The sequence below is a fragment of the Natrix helvetica genome, assembly GCF_964273705.1.
Source record: "Natrix helvetica genome assembly, chromosome: 7".
NCBI classification, from domain to species: Eukaryota; Metazoa; Chordata; class Lepidosauria; order Squamata; family Natricidae; genus Natrix; species Natrix helvetica.
Window position 1 is genome coordinate 46,130,430 of NC_138558.1, and position 19,300 is coordinate 46,149,729.

Below are 19,300 nucleotides of genomic sequence, written 5' to 3' on the forward strand. Positions count from 1 at the left end.
TAGAAAGGAGTAGGATTGTGGAATGTATTGTTATGGATTTTCTTAGAAGCTCAAGGTCGTCTTTTGTCTCCGCACCTCGACACCTGGCCGGAAGAGGAGGGGTGTACATGCCAGCGTGGAAGATGAAGATTGGACCATGTGATGAATTATGGGGTGTGGGGTTAGATGATGAACTTTTAACTGGGTGAACTCACAGGATGTACGTTAGAGATGAAATTTCACAGCATAATGCCAAAATGTCTGTCTTATTAAATTGGAGTTTTAAGGATAACTTTGCCTTGGACAATGATTTAATTCTGCATGATATTTGGAACGCTGACACTGACAGGTTATACACCTGTTCCTTCAGAACTGTAATCCCATCCAAATCATATAAATTCCTCAATTTCTTTACAAGGGAATGTCTTGTCACTCTTATTTATTAACTTTCATTCAGAAACTAAGTATAGTTAGTTTCATATCAGTATAGACCAGTGCTTCTCAAACTTGTCAGCTTTAAGATATATGGACCTCATCTCCCATGCTGACTGAAGAATTTTGGAAGTTGAAGTCCACACATCCTAAATTTGCCAAGTTTGAAAAATATTAGTTTAGACCCTGCCTGTTCTCTGATAGCTTCAAATGATGCATACAGAGGAACTGATTTGGGTGCTTTTGGCATACTGATAACTCCTAACTTCCTAATGATCTATCAAAAGTATCATATAGATGTTGAACAATAGAAGAGAACAGAAATGTATCACTCAACATATTTTTCCATATATGGCCTTCTAGAGATGAAAACAATCTAAATACAAAAAAGTAGTGTTGAGGAATATTGCAGTTATTAAGGAGAATCTACACGACACACTCCATGAGGGAGAAAACAGTACCATATAAATAATAAATGAAATAAATAAATGAAAGAAGTGAAAAGCTATATACAAGTCACTAGGAGCAGAACCACAATAATATCCCAACTATACAAGGCATATTATTCTACAAAATGTTTTTAAAGCTCTTTTTAGAGTTTTTTGAAGGACAAAGAGGGGAAAAAACCTGATGTTTACATGAAAACTATTCCAATGAATTGGCATTGGAACTGAAAAATAACTTCTTTGTAGGCCAATTTTATTCCTCCAACTGGAATGTTACCAGTGTCTAGAAACTAATGCCAAATTCTGATGCATAAGCCTGATGGAAACTCATTTACCATAAATGGATACACTTAGTCAAGGCTTCTGACAAGACTAAATCAGCTATGAAGGACAGGTACACCAGGGCATATGATTGGATGTCCAAGTTGCTAAAACTGATCTCATAAAACTGTACTAGGTTGAAACAATGAATATCTAATTTGAACTAGCATTAATTTTTGGCATTCTGACAGCATGTAAATAAATGATTTTATCCTTCAAATACCTTGCAAATAAATTACAATAACTGTAACTATTTGCTCCCACACATCAAAACACGTGAGTCCTTTAGATATCTACTCAAAGATGCAACAGTGGTGGCACAAAAGGCTTATCTGCAGCTTTTAATTTCACAGTAGGCATTATAATATGTTTTAACACCTGTTCATTGTATTCATGGCAAGTTTTCTACCCTTTACGTTCTAGTTCTCTCTTGAGCAGCTACATTTCCTGTCAGTGTTCGGGAGGTTTTCTGGTTTCCACAGTAATGAAGAAAGTAATCAAAGTTATTAAATTTATATGCTACCAACTTCCAGCAACTTCCTTTAGTTAATGTTTAACTAATAATGCTTAAGTGCAATTGTATCAATAGCCTGTCTCGCTATCCCAAGAATAGGTCCTCAACAAAAACACCGGCTGAATTATATGGAAAGTTCCACAAGACATTCAGAAAAGGTTTAGATCCTATTAGTTATTGGAGGCCGTCTTAAATCATACTGATTTGCTTTTTCCAAAATTTCAAGGACATACTACACAGCAGAAGTATCAAATCAATTGAGTCTGTGGGCAAAGTTCCCAATTAAAAGATTGCCAGGAAAATTATCATTTTTTTAAAATTTAAGGTATATTTCCACCTCAGTTAATGAAATTAAAATTCCAAAGCTCTTCTCTTAATATCCTTTGGCTACAATGCAGTTCTAATTTAAGAGACACTGAATGAGCAGGAGGCAGCTCAATATGCATGCTACTTCAAGAAGAACTGAAAATAAAAAGATTCCATTATTAGTTGAAATGGGACTGAGTTGGAAAAGAAGTCTAGCTATCTTATTTAAGAATAGCTTAACAGGATGTTGGGCAGACTGTGAATTTCAGCCTGAAATATTTGTAAGTGTCTGAAATCACGATAGCAAATACATATTTGTACAGATAGGTAGAGGTTGAGGATCTAGGAGGCAATTTAGAGAAAAAATAATTTACATTCCTGAAATTACTTAAACTAAAATGGATAGGAATAGAAGAGGCATCGGAAAGTAATTGGTTATTGATGTATCCCAAGGACTGGGTTGTATTGTTAGGATGTAACAACATAAAGTCTTGTTCCTGATCCTCAATTACCTTGGCATTTGGAATCTGTTTTTGTTCTCCAGTTTTGATTCATACAACACACTGACTCCTATTTACTTTTGGTCATGTGGTGCCCTATGTTTTGACCTGTGGCTATTTACTGACTCCTTCATGTGTTCCCATTATTTTATGAACATAGCTATTTGTCATGATCAGACATGAAAACAGGGCAAAAAGAAGAAAAAATGACTTAAAAAATTGTTACAGTGTAAATTCACTCCCAGATGTCAGTATAACTTACTTGATTTGACATAGAAGCATAGACGTATAGCTTATACTGAAACAAAAAAAATCAGTACTACTGATTTTTTGAAGTCAGTACTACTAATAGTAACTAACAACAGAAATCTGGGTATCTTCAAAATTCCTTTTCTTATCTGTAGACATCCAGGATCTCAAAAATTGTGGTATAACACTTTTTTTTCATCTTTGAAGCTATCTTAATAAAATATTTACTGCTGAAAGATACCAGTTACCATTCCTACACCCAGAAAATGACATACAGGTAGTCTTTGGCTTATGATCATTCATTTAGTGACTGTTCAAAGTTATGATGGTGCTGAAAAAAGTGATTTATGGCTGGTCAACATGTGACCGTTTTGGCATCCTTACATTCATGTGATGAAAATTTCAGTACTTGGCAACCAGCATGTATTTATGATGACTGAAGCATCCAAGAGTCACGTAATTGCCTTTTGTGACCTTCCCAGATGGCTTCTGACAAGCAAAGTCAATGGGAAGCCAGATTCACTAAACAACTGTGTGAATCACCTAACAACTGTGGCAAAAAAGGTCATTAAAATTAGCTGCAATTCATTTAACAATTATCTTGCTTAGGGGAAGGAAGTTGCAGCCCAACTGTGGTCATAATTTGAGGGAAACCTCTAGTATGCATGAAAAGACATAAAGGACAAATAATGTACAATAAGAAATAACTATTTCAGTTCATAACACAAGGGAAAGATTCATGAAAAATGCAGCACTGGCAGAAGATGCATATTTTTGCTGAAAAATATGTGTACATGGTTTGTTAAAAACTCCACATTCTTTGCTGTATATAGTTATATTAAAAAAAAATTGGCTACTGCTACGACATATAGGAAAACACTACTTTAAAGAGAACTAGAAAAAACAAAAGGGAACCGATTTGCTTGTATCTATAATCCAGAAGAATTGGTATCTGGAAAGACATCAATATACAGCCTGAAAATTATTATCACTTTCGCCAATTTAAGAATATATAGGTGTATAAGAGGCCTAATCATGATGGGATTTGAGTTACTTAACAACTATAGAACTATCAGCCGTGGTGGCACAGTGGTTAGAATGCAGTATTGCAGGCTAACTCTGCCGACTGCAGCAATTCGATCAGCCTTCCATCTGTCCATATTTGGTAAAATGAGGACACAGATTGTTGGAGGCAATATGCTGACTCTGTAAACCAATTAGAGAGGGCTGTAGAGCACTATGAAGTTGTATATAAGTCTAAGTGCTATTGCTATTTTAAAAATGACTATATTTAATATCGGATAAACACAATTATTCTGTTTTTCCTTTTTTAGAATGTTTAAAACATTATTTTTTATTTTATTAGATTTAGATTCCACCTTTGTTTTGTACAATCTAAATGATGAACATAATACTCCTGCCTGTTTTCCTCACGGGAATCCTGGGAGAGTTGGGTTGAGAGTGAGGGCCTACCTCAAGATCATTCATATAGCTTTAGAAAACTATAGTTTTAGATTTCTAATAACAGAGAATATTAAAAAAAAATTGATGCATTGGAATAAAAAAAACCCTAAATTCATATTATGTGTTCCCTTACCATTTTCACCAGAAGGTAATGATACAGTGTGTGTTGGCACGGTCTCAGAATTCACTTTTCCATTTTCAAACGTGTCATTTTCAGTCTGTTGTAACTGCCAGTTGAGGCCAAATAGATGCATTGCTATTGGTAAAGAAAATATATCATTTCACAAGTTATATTAGGAGAAAAAAACTATAACAACAGTGAATACATTTATATGTTATTCAATAGCCAACATTCATATTTTAAAATACAATATAAATGAAGATTTTAATAAGCTCTTAATTGTTTTACTTTGTTTTTGGTTTAGGAAACATAGTGATGAGAGATAAATTTAAAATGATATATAAAATTCATTAGTAATTAATTTTAGCCGTGAAACAATAATGCAGAATATCCCTAGTACATAATTCTCCATTTAATAGAAATGGAAGCAAAACATAACCCACTCACTTACCTTCTGAAATGGAAATGTTATTAATTTCCACCTGTGATTTAGTGTCTTTATGTCTTCCCAACCCATTTTTAGATGGAAAAAAATATTTTTATTTTAATATATACAGTTCCTCTCCAATTTCATTATACGTTTATAACTGCATCTACATTCCTGATTTATTATACAGACAACTATATATTTTTTAAAAACTTCAAATACATACACTTTTACATTTAAAAGCAATATAAAAAACAATATTATTCACATGTCCAGGAATAAAAGAAGCTTGCTTCTTTGGTCTGAGAGTAAACACATTTATTTGGGAATAAATACTACATTGTTGAATAAAAAGGAACATACCTTTTAAATCAAATGAAGAAGTACAGAATGTTGCCTTCTGAACATAACTTTAATTCTTTAAGTTTGTGTACAAAAAAATCAGGAAACAGAGTAAATAACAGCCAATAAAGCTTACATGTAGCCTCATGCAAACATATCTCAATTCGCTTCTGGCTCAAAACAAACTGGAACCACTGAATTACGTACCTAAACTATACAAGGAAAAAATATGCTTTTTCCCTTGATGTGAAAACAAAACATTGAAGGCAGCAACTGTTTTGTTATCCTTTAAAGATTGACTTAACCTTATAGAATACAGTGAGAATTTCTAGGGATAATACATGGAACACAGCCTACATTTTACACTTTGAATTTGAACTGAGCTCATTGTTGATCCATTTGGTCTGACTGAACTTTCCTGTTATTTTTCCTTCCATCATTCATGACACTTTGCCCAAAGACAAGTCCTAGAGAACTTAAAATATCTGAGTCACTTTATTGATCCTAAAAAAAGTATGATTGAACTACAGATTTTGGACCTTCGTTTAATGGACTGACACCTTAATGGCATGATGCCTCTTCATATCAATTAGTGTTTTGTATTTCTAAGGAACAATCTTAAAACTCTTCATATCAATTAGTGTTCTTAAAACTTTTCTTTTCAGGAGGTTCAATCCATGAATTGTGCTTTATTTTTACCAATCTATTGTACTGTCACTGTCCGTTGTAAAAACAGCTTTTTCAGCTGCAGAAAATGTTTTTGCCATGGATGAATTTTAATATTTTAGCTTGGGAGAGTAGTGATTACTGTAGCACATGAAGATAATGATTGGTCAATAGTTCAGGATTTCATTTCAGTTGATTAGCAAGAGCTTTTGCGGTGCCCATTTCTGGGCTCCGAATTCTTGGCTTTGTTACCTAGATTACCATGTATACATTCTAGTTTTGTAGATGCTTTTAAATAAATATCTATAATTTGGAAGAGGTGATAGTGAGGATGGAATGCCACTATATATACCATGATTCCTGCAATGTTTTCATCAAGTTCATCAAAGTTCATCAAGCTATACCCTTTTAATGTCAATGAAAACATTTGGATTCTTTCAAGTTGTTCTTCACGAATTGCTAACATAGTTTTTCTTTTCAATAGAAAAATTATAAATGAAACCCTCTTCTGTATCATCATCATAGACAATAATATAAATGGTAGTTCTACAGAATATACTTTGGAATGCCGTAACTCCTTGTGCTATTAATGTAAGATTCTTTAATGGCTTTCCTTTGTATTATTTATGTTATATATAAAGGTCTTTGGCTCATATTTTGATTTTCTTTTCTTTTATACATCTCGACATTTATTCTGCCTTATTTCCAGTGCAACTCACCTGACCAAATATCATTTCCTGAACATTGTTATCGTGTTTCCCTGAAAATAAGACAAGGTCTTATTTTCTTTTGACCACAAAATACGGCTTCGGCCTTATTATCAGGGGAGGGCTTAATGTTTTGGGGTTGCTGGGCGGCTGCTCCCTTGCGAGTGGGCTCCCAAAGAGCCGGGCACAGCCTCAGGGGTGAAGCAACCATGAGGTAACCACGCTCACGAGCAGCCACCCTGCAAACCCCCTCTCCAGCCGGGCAGAGCGCCATTCACGGACCTAGGGGATATCCCTAAGGTGCTAAGCCACGTGGTGCTCTGCCTGCTCCCCAGCTTCCGCGGCTTGGCACATTCGGGATATCCCCTAGGTCAATGCAAAGCCAGGGCGCGGCTGCCGCTTTCGCGCTCTAAGCATAACTTCTTATCCGGCTTCCAAACTCCGAAACTTGGCTTCTGATTCTTCCAGCAGCGGCCGCTCTAGGACTGCGCTCTATGGTTGCGGGCTGGAAGAATTGGAAGCCGAGTTCTGGAGTTTGGAAGCCGGAGAAGTTATGCTCAGAGTGCGGCGGCAGTGGCAAAAGCAGTAGCGGCGCCCTGGCCCTGCAGGGAGAGCTGGGCCAGGGCATGGTGAGGCTGGGAGGCACGCAAGCTGGGGGCAGAACAGGCACTTGCGCAACCAGCCTCTCTAGCCAGGCAGAGCTCCATGGACTGACCTAGGGGGTATCTCGAATGTGCCAAGCCACAGGAGCTGGGGAGCAGGCAGAGCGTCACATGGCTTGGTGCCTTAGGGATACCCCCTAGGTCAGTGAATGGTGCTCTGCTTGGCTGGAGAGGGGGTTTGCCAGGTGGCTGCTCATGACCGTGGTCACCTCATGGCTGCTTCACCCCTGAGTCTGTATCTGGCTCTTTGGGAGCCCACTCGCAAGGGAGTAGCCGCCTGACAAATCCCCCTCTGGCCAGGCAGAACGCCACTCCCCAACCTAGCAGTATCCCGAAGGCAGCAAGCAATGAGAGCGCCTTTCTTCCCTCAGCTCCCGTGCTTTGGTGCCTTCGGGATACCGCTAGGTCGGTGAGTGGTGCTCTGCCTGGCTGGAGGGGGGGGTTGTCCAGGGGGCTTATTTTCAGGGGAGGTTTATATTTTTGCCCACATGAAAATGTGGCAAGGCCTTAGTTTCAGGACAGGTTGTATTTTCGGGGAAACATGGTAGAATTACCTTGATGTTTTTTTGAAGTATTTGTTTATTTGTTTATTTATTTGCATAGCAGTGCATCTCACTAACGTGATTCGGAGCAGCTCATAAGTTAAAAAACAATGACAAATTCATGCAAATAAAATTATTATGAAAATGTTTAAGATTAATCAAAAACAAAAGTGTGGAAAATGCCAACCACAGGTTGTGAACAATACAACCATCTTGGAGGCTCAAGATAGTTTACTACAATGAAAAATACAAAGCATAACAAAGACAAAATCAAAATTAAAATCAGTCATTTAAAATAATTAATAATTAAAACCTTGGTAAAAGCTATTTGTTATTATCACTTCCTTAGAGCTCATAGCCTGGGAACCATAAAAGAGAAAGTACTTTCCCACATTGTAATTAAGTTTCTTGCGGCATGAGCATTTTTAGAAGACCTTTTTCATTGATCTAAATAGATGGGAGCCTCGTAACCGAAGAAGCATGTAACAGAATTTCGATATTGAATGTGTGTATTTGAAATATTTATAGAAAATGCAGTATATTTTTAAAAAATGTAAATGCAGCAATTAAATATTTCCTGCGTGGCTTCTATCTGATTATAACACAACAAAATGCTATACCCAACCCTAAAATATAATACACACACATTGTAACAGAACTGCAGATAAATAAAAAAATATTAAGACATAACCAAAGCAATGAAGATTACATCCATTGTTTTTTCAGCTTTTCTCTACTTTTCTTTTAAATGCAGCAAACTACACACACAGACTACAATGAGTACAGAAAAGCACCTACATTATATCCCTTTCCACATGGTCCAGGTAAAAGTCAGTTTACAAAGTTAATTTGATATTAGATAATTATCACAGAAGGAAAAAACCTGTAAATGCCAGTAGGTTTTCAAAATTTCATATTTGAAATATATTTCTTTAAAAGATACAATAAATTAGTTCACTAATAATTTTGGAAAAGTCAAACAAACTTGTATGTGCATGTCAAGCTATAAGGATAATTGTGAAATGGCTGGGCATATTGAAAATATGCATGATAAATAGCTTTTTCACACGTTAATGACTAAAAGTAATGAAATCTATTACAAAGATTTATGGAGTCAAATATAGCAAGGTCAAATGAATGTAACATTCAAATATTAGAGCTAGCTAAAATTCCCTGTTTTGTAATAAAATTTGCATAGCATGTTACAATTCACAAATGATACAGAGAATGCAATTCTTTAATATTCCATAATAAGATGGAAACAACAATTACAACAAATATTCAATGATACAATATAATGTAATAAAAGGCACTGAACGATTTTATACCTGCATGGACTATTATTCTACTGGAACATGAAATGAAAACATGAAATTGCAAATGAAATGCACATTAAAAAGAATCTGATTACAGCAAACTTTTCTATAGATAGGAAAAATGCAATTTATATATGAGTTCATATCAAGTTTACTGAATGTGCTATTATTATTATTTAAACACTGTTAGGTGTATTTATCACAATATTCCAAGGGAGAATCAAATGTAGTCACAGCCTCAGAGTAACTGCAAGTCAGTATGTACAAACTTAGAAATAAATTATGGTGAACTCAATTATTTCTGAAAGCTCTACTCAATAATACATAGGTTAAATTATTAGCCTTTACTACTATAATGAAAGACATATTCAATGTAAGTATGTGAAGTGCTTCCATGAGAGCTGTCCGTTATACTTCTGTTATAGTAAAACATTTATATTTTTTCCACACCTAATATTTTATAGTAATCATCAAAAATATCCTACTGAATAGCAGCAAAAACTTTTCTTCTAAAATTTGATTTCTTAAAAGGGTCCTCACCTGTTTATTCATTAAATAATTTCCCTGACAATTCTACTAAATCATCAGCAAACAGTTTGAACTAAACATGCTGAGAAAGGTTATAGGAAAGTGAAAAGACAAGGAGGGAAAAATAATCTATTTTGAATGTTTGAAAAAAGAAAGTGCTATGCAACTATTTTCTGAGTGCTTTTAGCATTTGAAATCTATTTTAATTGTGTGTGCCGTGGACTATACTGTGCATTTTATATGTTCAATCTGTGTCTCTGTTTCTTACAAAATACATATTCACAAAGTATTGTTAACATTCATATTGTGTCTCCTAATATGTAAGATTAAGATTATTTAATTTAAGATTATCAGTGCCAGCATTGGTTTAAACCCCGAGCTACAAATATTTTCCAAAATTAAGTCTGTCAAGACTTTATATTTTCTATATCTTACAGGTTTCCAAAGTATTTCATAGGAGTCATAGGTCTTGGATTTTGGACACGTTCTATAAATTAGCCCATATGAGATACCTTACTTCAAAAATTGTCCCACCTTTTGTCCAACTGAAGGTTACACAGACATGAGGTGTGTGTGTGTGTGTGTATAAAAAAAGATTTTTTTTTTAAGCCCACGCTTGAAGATGGCAGGTGAGATCCTGCCGAAACGTTGCAAAGACAATCTCAACCTTACACGGGAAAAGACCCGAATACAACAAAACCAGCATACCTACACCCGTGAAAATCTACGAAAACAAACAAATATATATATACATACATACATACATACATACATACATACACACACACACACACACACACACACACACAGTATGTGTGTGTGTGTATGTAGTATGTATATACATATATATCATCTTATCTTTCTAGGGCTTGCATATAATTAGCAATTTTAGCTATCAGAGTGCATGAGCTACCATTAGCAGATTATTGATATTTCTTCCTCCATTGTGAAACCACTCCAGGAAAATACAACCCTGTTTCCCTCCTTGACAATTTGAAGCCAGTCTGTTTTATCAAATTCCATCTAGACTGCATCTTCCTTGACTGTGTGTGGTTTTTGATGAAGGACAATGATGTATTTTGGGTTCCCGTTTTCCTAAAAACATCTGACAGCTTTACACAACTGACACAATCAAAGGCTTTTCTACAATCAATAAAGCATATATTGACATCTCTTTGACCTTCTTTGGTTTTCTCAATTATCCAGCATGCGTCAGCAATAGTATTTCCTTTTCTCAGTCTTTTCTAAACAAGTTTTTTTTTCTGTTTTGGAAAATCTTAAGAATAATTTTGCTATGAAATTAACATTAATAATTTTGCATATGAAATTAAAAATATATTTCTTCCTTTGACACTGGTATTTAGACTAACTTCTTCCAATCTAATTGCCACTGTGTGAATTCTCCAGATTTTCTGGCATAGTTTGATTCTTCTTTTCTGGCTTGCCATATTTCTGTAGATAGGCCATCAGTTTCTGCAGCCTTCTGATTTGATAATGACCAAAAGGTTGTTCAACTGTATTTTTTAAATACAGTACTAAAAGTTCTTAAGGTATTTTGGATTTAACATTATTGTACAGAATTTAACTACACTCTTTCCATCTTTAATCTTTGAGTCAGTTACTCTCTATACGTTTGCATCCCTATGATACCAATTCAAGGTTGGAGTTCAAAAGGTTTCCTTGTTTTCCCACATCTGCTTCCATTTCAACATCTTTACAGATGTTGCTGTAGTACTGCTTCTTGATTCTCTTGAAAGCTCTCCAAACTCTTCGTGAAGTTTCTTCTTGAGAACTTTGTCTTTTTTGGCTTTGTATTTTCTCTTCTTGGCAATTTCCATTGTCTGTCCCGACATCTACTTTACCTTCTTCTGTTTTCTTCATCTTTGGCAATCTCTTTTTACATTTACTCTTAACAACTTAGGATTCATTCTACAATTCCTCTGGTTCCCAATCAATGTGGCTGGGGATTTTAGTGATTTGATGTTCTCCATGAAAATAAAGATTGGAAGAAAATATAGTGGAAAATGATTGGCTTTGTTCTTCCACTTTAGCTTAACGTGGAACTTGCATAGGAGACATCACGTTGTAATAAAATTGCTTCATCTTTCATTGCCTGAGCTCTTCCATGTCCATCCTTCTTCATTCAATGTTTCTACTATAATTATGTCTTTACATCATAAGATTTTCTTTTCCTGTTGACATCAGCAAATAGATTTCCCCAACACTTTAATTTAGCCACATCGAAACCACCATTAGTACTCTGAAGGATTTTCAGTTCTTCCTCTGCAGCATGTCAACTTGAGAGGTCCTAATCTAATATTATAATGTCTATCTAAAGCAATTATGCCTTTTTCATTGTTACTAAATGCTTTCAGCAAATGTAGCCCAAAATAGATGCCTTCTTCTTCAACTAGGTAGCTGGGATAATCACCTTGCCCTGGGTGTCTCTGCTGAAAGTACATACTCTCCTGCTGACAATATATATTCTTCTGGCATTTTTTGTTCATCACTCCCCCCCCCACACACACACACAAATACACAACCTCCCTCATCCTCCCCCACAGGAAAAGGTAGTATAGCAAGACTAGAGTGGAGAGAACCATATTAATTTGAGTGCATACTTTAGTATCCTGCTGATTTTAGCTTTGTGTGCTCTTATCTCTGTATGTCGGGAAGGGGAAGACAAAAATAGGTCAGGCTCAGGAGAGATTGTCTACAGAAATTACTTGCTTGTTTGTTGTTCCCTCCTTTGCATGCTTAAGAACTCTCCACTCTCCAGAGAAGAAGGGGAAGGAAGAAAAAACTCCAGCAATTTCTATAGGCAGTGTATCCTGTTCCTGACTATTTTCCTCCTCTTCCCGGCCTGCAGAGATTAAGAGTAAAGGGTTACAAGAGAATAAGCAGGCAAACATGGAATGCACTGGGCTGTTTAGCAAGCTCAGAGCTGAAAACATTGCTACATTCCTTCTGATATGTATTCTCCACTGTTTGCCTGCTTATTATTTTATAATCCCTTCCTCTCCAATCTCTCCATTCTGCAGGGAGTGAAGAAAAGCAATGGGTCAGGCATAGGAAAACACATTCAGTAATGGTGATCATGTAACTCAAGGAAACTCTGTAGATTATAAATGTGGATATTGGTAGTAAAGTTATTATTTCAGCACTGTAACTTTGGTCACTGAATATGGCAGTCAGTAAGCAAGTCTCCATGTAAATTGACATATCTCAATTTTTTCAATTTATTTTGGGAGTACACAGAATACTTAATCTATTTGAAGCTTTATTTATCACAATCAACCAATCCAGAAATTTTAAATACAATGTTCCACTTGGAATTGATTCCAAGCCCAAAATTTAATAGCTTCCATTTCATGTGTACCCTTATTCTAAGATTTCATGAACTGTCTCTTATTTACTATACTTTTTAACCACAATACACAATTTTGGAAGATATTTTATTAAAATAGTGATTGATTACAAGGATATATGTATTTACTTTCTTAACCTCTACCTGTGGAATAAACCACATCCCATCAATTATGATCAAGAATTTTATGGCACCATGTTAATCACACTGCACTCTTTCTCATGAACTAATAAATAATTCATAAGTAAGGAAAGTCTTGCGCTAAGTTTAAAACGTATCTACATGTAAAAGAAATAGTCTAAAACTACATTCTGAAGGCATACTCTTTTAAATAAGGAAATCATTGCAATTAAGGGGCATTTGTACTTGAAAATTGAAGGGGCTCTACAGTTTATATAAAATAGATGAAGTTATTCAAAATTTGATTGTTCCTTCTTATTTTTTCTAGAAGGATCACAGAGTTCTATCAACATCTACTCTAAGCTGGTTTATTTTCCTATTTTCTTCAGAAAGCTTTTGATATGTTGGTAGCAAATTACTTGGAGTTATTAGAAGAGCTCCCTGATCACTGGGAGGGAAAATCTGTCTTTCATGGTACACTGATACAGACTATTCAGGGCATCCCTATAAGCTAGTGACTTCTCTCCTTAAGGAACAAAGAATCTCTAAACAGATTCCTCATCACCATAAATGATAGTGGAAATGAGAGATGAGGCTGAAGATAGAAAATGTCACTTTCTTGCTCATTGTTGATGATCTCCTTTCTTTTGTTAATTGAGCTCCTATGGCACTTGTCCCCTCCTTTTTTTTAAAGAAAACAAAAAGGATTCATAGCTTCAGATGAGGTCTGTCTCTTTGCTCCTGTCTTAATTATGAGGAAGGACATTATAGGAAAATGGATCTTTCCAGGAAGTTTCCTTTTTACATTTAATAAAAAAATATTTATTCTTCCTTGGCCTGATTTCAATCTTACCAATAGGGAAACATTGACTTAATTTTGACATTTTCTCTTCGCTTTGAAGACATGTCTCCTTTGCATGAAGTAAACTTGGATGGTTCTAATGCTTAGATTAGTAGGCTATTCATTTGTTCTTGTTCTCCCCCCCCTTTTTTTTTCCTTTTGAGATTTTGACAGATTTTTTAGAAAGCTAAAACATACAAAAGTTACACAAAGCAGTTACAATTTTTTTTAAAAACCTTAAAAGTTTTTTCCCCCCAGAGGTGGTTCCCTTCCATTTGTTTCCCAATGCCAACCTAAATATTTGTACATTATATTAAAACATTGCTAATTTCTGTTTAAATTATGTAATCTATTATTTTTAATGTATTTTTCTCTAGGAAAATAACACTTTTGAGGGCTGGCCAATTTCATATTAGTAACCATGTTTGGTTACCTAAGCGGTCCTTTTCTGGGCCACAAACAATAAAACTGTTAACAAAACAGTTACTAAGGCATCGGCCTTAGAAATTGCATCATGTATGCCACTGGGTATGCATCAGTTAATCTGTTTTCATAGTCATTGTAAGCATGCATTGTAAGCATGCAAGAAAATTCACAATCCCCATCCAAACAGCACCAAACTGCAAAAAGCTTATGCTTTTCACTTAAAAACCACCAGTATTTATTTAAATATAATAATATTTGCATAGCAGTTAGCATAACATATCATAAATTCTATGGCGTATCCAAAAAAACGTAAATTGTAAACCATAAAGTGTGCAGGATTTTTTCACACAGCTGTACATCTGAGCTGGCAAGCTATCAATCAGGCCTGGGCTTGGAGAGAAGGACTGTTCCTCTGTGTATAAAAGTTCCCAAACTTGGAATGCAGTGTCCGAGCGCACATGCATATGCTTGGCTGCCAGCAGTTTGGGGATGTGAGGAGTTGTGGGGCACTGAGTTGTCCCCATAACGACTTAGTCAGAACGTATTCCATGCTGACCCAACCGTCCCCAGTCAACTGCGTCCAATGAGCGGCGTCAAGTCCCCACCTGGATCCAGTCACACCCACCAAGTCACGCCCACCTAGTTGCGGTGACCTGGCTGCGACCCCAGCCATGCCTACTAAGTCATGCCAAACTGGCCACTGTGAGTTGTCCCATTCCGCAGTGACAGATTGCCATCAACTGTGGGGAGGAAGAATGAATGGCAAGAGAATGCTTTGTGAAACAAAATGAATGCTGTATCTCTTTTGACTAGCTGCCTCATGGACATCCAGTTGGAAGAAGGAGGGGGCAACATACCAAACTATGCTTAGACTGTCCATTAGGAAAACATATTGCCTGAACCAGATAATTTACCTTAGCGGGAGCAATGAGAGACAGTTAAGGGGGAGGGAGAGTAGAACTTAGGGATTTTGGCATGTGATTTTCAGTTCTGGATTTGCATTACTGCAATATACTAGATCTCTAATAAATTATACCTTTCTCAACAAATGGAGCCAAGGATCATTTCTATTTAGAGGTTTAAATAGTGGCAGGTCTGATAGCCTTTGCACTCCACTGACCTATTGACTGAATGTTACTCGTGCAGAAATGTTGGATTTAGCAATGTCTTTTTCAGGAGTGAGACACCACAAACGCATTCAAGATTGATGAGGCCCTAATACACCCAAATATTATCAATATGGAAATATTATCAGATATAAAGATATTTTGTCAGAAAAGGGGGAACTTAAAAAGAAGCAAAAATTGGAAAAACAAGGGATTTATATGGTTTGGTATACACAACTAAAAATACAATTTAGATATGAAAAAGATGCTAAGTTATATGGTTTTTATATGGAATTGACAGAATTGGATATTATTGGATATACTGGATAAGATATTAGCAGGAACAGAAGAAAGGGCAATAAAAATTGTACAGTTATTTACTGCAGATTAAATTAGAAGAACAAGTAAAAGAAACAATGATAGCATGGGCAAAAATTTGGGCATACAATAGAGTTAGATGTGGCAGCAACTGTGGGATAGAAATTATAAACTAACAATGTCACTGCATACAAGGAGAATTTGTATAAAATGTTTTATAGATGGCATAAGTCACCCGAAAGATTGGCAAAAATGTTTCAAGACAAATCAACTAAATGTTGGAAATGTCACCAAACACCCGGGTCGTATTATCATATATGGTGGACATGTGTAGAAGCAAAAAAATCCGAATGTGGTTGAAGATGACGCAGCAACATGTTGATCTAAAATCTGAACTGTTCTTGTTCAGTATCTTGTCAGAAAAAATATAATAAATAAAATGTATATTTGATTATTCATGTGATAATTATAGAAAGAATTGTATTTGCACAAAATTGGAAGGGTGAAGAGATGCCCACAGAGGAAAATGTGATTTAAAAAATATTAGAATGTGCAGAAATAAATAGATTAACACTTGCAATTAAAGGAAAGGAAGAATCTGATTATTATAATATATGGGAGCCATTCTATCAATGTTTAGAGAAGAAATATGAAAATAATGTATTATAAAGTTAAATAAATTAAGAAGAGAAATGTTATAACAATAGATATGTTAAGTTTTAAGTACTAGTATTAAAATAAGAATAGATATTTACAATGAATATCGTGGTAAGTTTTAACTATTATGACACAAAAAAATTTGTACCCAGACATCACACTGTTTAATGAATGATGAACTGTTTGTATTAAAAGAATTTTTTTAAAAAATGGACGAAAAGATTGATGAGGCCATCCCCTCAAAGACTAACGCCACACTGCATAAACTCAACCATAGGTCATCTTCTGGGTGGCTTTAATCATCCAGATGAAAACATGAATGGACTAGCAAATCCTGCCCATCTCCTAAAGAGTTACAAAACCAAACCTGCTCCAGATTACTTGCATATTGTGCTCCTTAACTAGATGCATCCATGAGAGTCCACATGTGAGCAAATCCAAGTGACTTTATGTGCCAGTGAGAATATTACTCAGAGTAGTCCTTTATATGGTCCTGCAGATCATTCTTCCCTAGCAGGGACATTGTCTCACACTCACAATATTGTTTGTGCAGCTAACAAGTAGGCTAGCTTGGTCATTCAACAGTGAGACATTGGTGAAGCAGGCACAGCAGCGCCTGCATTTTTGCATTGCATGAGAAGTGTAGATCTTCCTTTCCCTGTCCTTATCACTTTCTACATAGGGATGATCAAGAGCATCCTGTCATATTGCATTATTGTCTGGTTTGGAAGCATTACTGCTTTAGACAGGAAGGTGGTGCACAGAGTTGTGAGGAAGACAGAAAAGATTATTAGTAGTTCAAGTCCTTCTATCTAGGACATAGCACATAAACATTCTCTTCATATTTTCCTTGTTGCCTTCTGGGAGGAGGTTTTGTGGTATCCAAAGCAGAATATCCTAATTCATTCAGAGTTTTGTCCCATATAACATCAACCATGTGAATTCTCAAGTTTCCTCTTTTTGCTATGTCAGGGGTGTCAAACTCAAGGCCCGCAGTTGGAATCTGGCCCATGGAGTGCTTAGATCTGGCCTGCAAGGTCACCCTGGAAACAGTGAAGGACCAGCACACGGTGCCTTGGCCCAGCCCAGGCCAACTGAGAGCTGAACTGGCAGAGTGCTGGACACTGCCACAGTGAAAAATGGAGCTCGAGAGGGCAATGCATGCTCCTCTTGAGCTCTGTTTCTGTTGGCAGAGTGCTAGCAAAGCAAACTACTAGCAAAAGTGGCATTTGATCACAAGGCAAAAAGGCAACGAGAAATGTTTCTCCTTTTGCATTTGAGCATCCAAGAAGGGACAGGAAAGGAGAAAGAAAAAGAGAAAAGAAAAAGAAAAAGAAGGAAGGAGAAGAGGAGAGCAAAGAAGGAAAAATAAGGAAAGAGAAGGAAGAAAGGAAGGAAAATGAAGAAGGCAGGAAAAAGAAAAGAGAAAAAGAAAGGTAGGTAGGTAGGTAAGTAGAAAGAAGAAATATTATGAGAGGGAGGGAGGAACTGAGAGAAGTCCTGCCTTAGCACTTGGCCATCAGCAGCCCTGCTGCCCTTTCGCCATCCCCTTGTCTCCTCCTTCTGACCTCTCCTAGTGGTCTCCCTTCCTGTTATTGAAGATGCTTTGGTTACAAAGCTGGGTCTCCTCACGTGGAGAGGGAGTGAGCCTCCTTCTGACTCACACACTTTGCCCTCCTGAACACACCATGAGCAACCTGGCCAAGGAGAACGAGCACAGCAGCAGCAGCCTTGAGGAAGCAGCAGGTCTGGTCTAGTCTGTGGGGTCCCAGTGCCCTGGGGTGACAAGGGCTGGGCTGGGCACTTGCCCTCTGCTACCTAGGGCTCTGGGTAGCCTGTTCCACCATCCGGGAGTCCTCCGCATGGCCTACGAGGGACAGCAAGGCTCCTCTGGAGGACAAGGGTTCAGCCCTCTCCCTGGTCTCGCCTTTCTTCGCTGGAGACAATGGATTCCCCCAGCCCCACCTAGGCAATCATATGCTCCCTACTTCCTCTTCCCTGGAGCTGTGGCTGTGACAGTCCCCAAACACAGGTAGGTTTATCTCTGAGAGGAATCTTCCTCTGCCTGGTCCACCCAGGGTTTGGTGATGCAAACCAGATTGGCTGACTCATCTATTATCATATATGAATACATTATTTATTTAGCAAAATTTTAAAATTGGCTCACAAAGACCCCTAGGCTAATGGTTCACAGGGATTTTAATCTACTATCCAGAGATGCTGAGCTTATAATAATATAACTTTATTACAAGTTGAGCTGGCACTCAAGAGGAACACTAAAATAAGCAGATACAATTTATTTAATTTTTATTGGATATATTTATATGCTGCCCAACTCGCTTCCAGAGTGATAGTCTGTCAACCATTCCTCATAAGTTTTGTTGTTGTTCCAGAACTTTATCATCTTGGTGTTTTCCTCTCGGCATGCTTCAGTTTGTCAACGTTTTTCTTAAAATGTTGTGCACCAGACGTACAATGTTTTAGATGTGATCTGAACAATGCAGAAGATACAATAACAAGGATTCTCTTCATCTTGATACTATGATTCTGTTGAGGCAGCCTAGGACTGCTTTTTTCTGCAGTTACATGAACATTGGTTTATATTCATATATTGTTGGTCATGGTCCCTGCATATATTGTTACTCAGTGTGATCTCTCTCATCCTATGCAAAGCCTGAAATTATATTCAACCTGGCCTTATTTGTTTTGTATTACCATATCTTGATTCAATGTGATTTCCCTGCTGAACACAATAGATTAAATAGATGCAAATGGTATGTGTCCAGTGATCAGAGGAACAGGTATGTATAGAGATAGAGTCATCACAGAAGTAATAATATTTTGAAGCAGAGCTAGGCAGGATTGAGATTTATATGGGTCCGGCAAAATAGGAGTGGCTAGAGAAGGAATGTCATGTCCATGAAACAAGAATGATTAGTAAAT

General features: G+C 36.6%; 1 protein-coding gene across 19 annotated transcripts in view; it reads right to left on the reverse strand.

Moving 5' to 3' along the window:
• Positions 1–19,300, reverse strand: part of TENM3 (teneurin transmembrane protein 3) — a 1,436,054-nt gene that overhangs the window by 110,676 nt on the left and 1,306,078 nt on the right. For all 19 annotated transcript variants that reach the window (XM_081959126.1, XM_081959141.1, XM_081959139.1 and 16 more), the window contains one exon: positions 4,345–4,467. In XM_081959126.1, coding sequence (XP_081815252.1) covers positions 4,345–4,467 — 123 coding nt within the window. The remainder of the gene's footprint in view (positions 1–4,344; positions 4,468–19,300) is intronic.